Source organism: Cynara cardunculus (genome assembly GCF_001531365.2).
Source record: "Cynara cardunculus var. scolymus isolate 2C chromosome LG 12, CcrdV1, whole genome shotgun sequence".
Lineage (NCBI taxonomy): Eukaryota > Viridiplantae > Streptophyta > Magnoliopsida > Asterales > Asteraceae > Cynara > Cynara cardunculus.
Window position 1 is genome coordinate 36,779,196 of NC_037539.1, and position 1,426 is coordinate 36,780,621.

Genomic DNA, 1,426 nt, shown 5'->3' on the forward strand with positions numbered 1-1,426 from the left:
ATTGCATGTGATGGCCATGAGCCTGGTACAGTAAGACGCTCCAAATTTTAGAGGGTATTTGAGATTGCTTATAAAAACAACTTATTGACTTATTCTGGTGTGTCATCGGTAATAATCACTTTAGAGTGTTTGGATAAACAACTTATACCAGTGCTAAATCGGTAATAAGAAGTTTTTTAAAAAGTTAAAGCATTTTAATTTATAATAAGTTGATAAGAACTTTTATAGAAAAGCATAAGTTGTTTCAAATATGAGAATGACTTTTTTTACTGAACAAAAGAACCATGAAACTTAATACATGAAAGCTTTCATATTTGTACTTTATACATCTAGAGTTCGAATCTCGTAGTTGGTATGTATTATCTTTTCAGTCGAAAGATACGCTATTTTTTCGTCTTGAATGGTTTTCATAATTCGATAAAACCAACAAAAAAGAGAAACCCGTGTTCGATGACAAGGTTCACATTATGCAACAAATGCAGTTGGTCTGTAACATGTGTAACAAACATCGTGGAACTCATATAAATCATTAACTTCTTACAGATCTTTACGACAATACGACTCACAAAATGGACCTAACGCACGAGAACATGAATTGTTCATGTTGTATCAGCTAGACATTAACCCTTTCTCTTCGATATATGTTGGAACATTCGACTTTTTTGGAGATTAAACTAACGAGGTTCCAAATATTCTCGGCTAAATACCTAATTACCACTAACAATAATCTAACGTTTATGAAAATAAAATCCTCAAATAAGCTCTTCAACCAAATGTCGAAGATCAAACATGCCATTGCAACGTTCAACCGTGTTAACCACCTGTCGGAAAGCTGCCACGCTACACGGAACCACCAACCGGTTATTCCGCTCTTCGTCGTCATAAGCTTTCTCTAACAACATCTTAAAGAGTGGATGAGAGAGGTATCCAGTGGGAACCACAAACCTTCGTAGCTCATCACCTACATAAATGGCAAAGAATCCGGTTGGGGTCAATGATCGGCCGGTGCACCCGTCGTCGTCTTCTTCTTCTTGTTCTTCGTAGGTGGTCTTTAACAGGTGGTCATGGTGCGATGGCTCGTTGCGAACCAAGGTGCGCTTGACTTTGACCCTTTTGGCTAGCTTTTTGAAGGAACCAAACTTGTTGGCTAACATGGTTTATGTGAAATGGGGTTGAAGGAGAAGGCTTAATTTTGACATTTAAATCCAATTCTTTTGACCACTTCAATTCTCTCACAATAGATTTACATCGCTGCCTGCAGCTTAGTTTATATATATATATATATATATATATAGAGAGAGAGAGAGAGAGAGAGAGAGAGATAGAGAGATAGAGAGAGATGTATGTATATATATAGAGAGAGAGAGAGATGTATGTGTGTGTGTATATATATATATATATATATATATATATATGTATATAGAGA

At 36.0% G+C, this 1,426-nt stretch overlaps 1 protein-coding gene across 1 annotated transcript; it reads right to left on the reverse strand.

Annotated features, from left to right (window-relative positions):
* Nucleotides 1-504: 504 nt before the first annotated feature.
* LOC112523656 (auxin-responsive protein SAUR41-like) lies at nt 505-1,177 on the reverse strand. The gene has a single exon (XM_025133343.1). It carries the CDS (start codon nt 1,152-1,154, stop codon nt 753-755), a length of 402 nt encoding a protein of 133 aa, XP_024989111.1. The 5' UTR covers nt 1,155-1,177; the 3' UTR covers nt 505-752.
* Nucleotides 1,178-1,426: the final 249 nt, after the last annotated feature.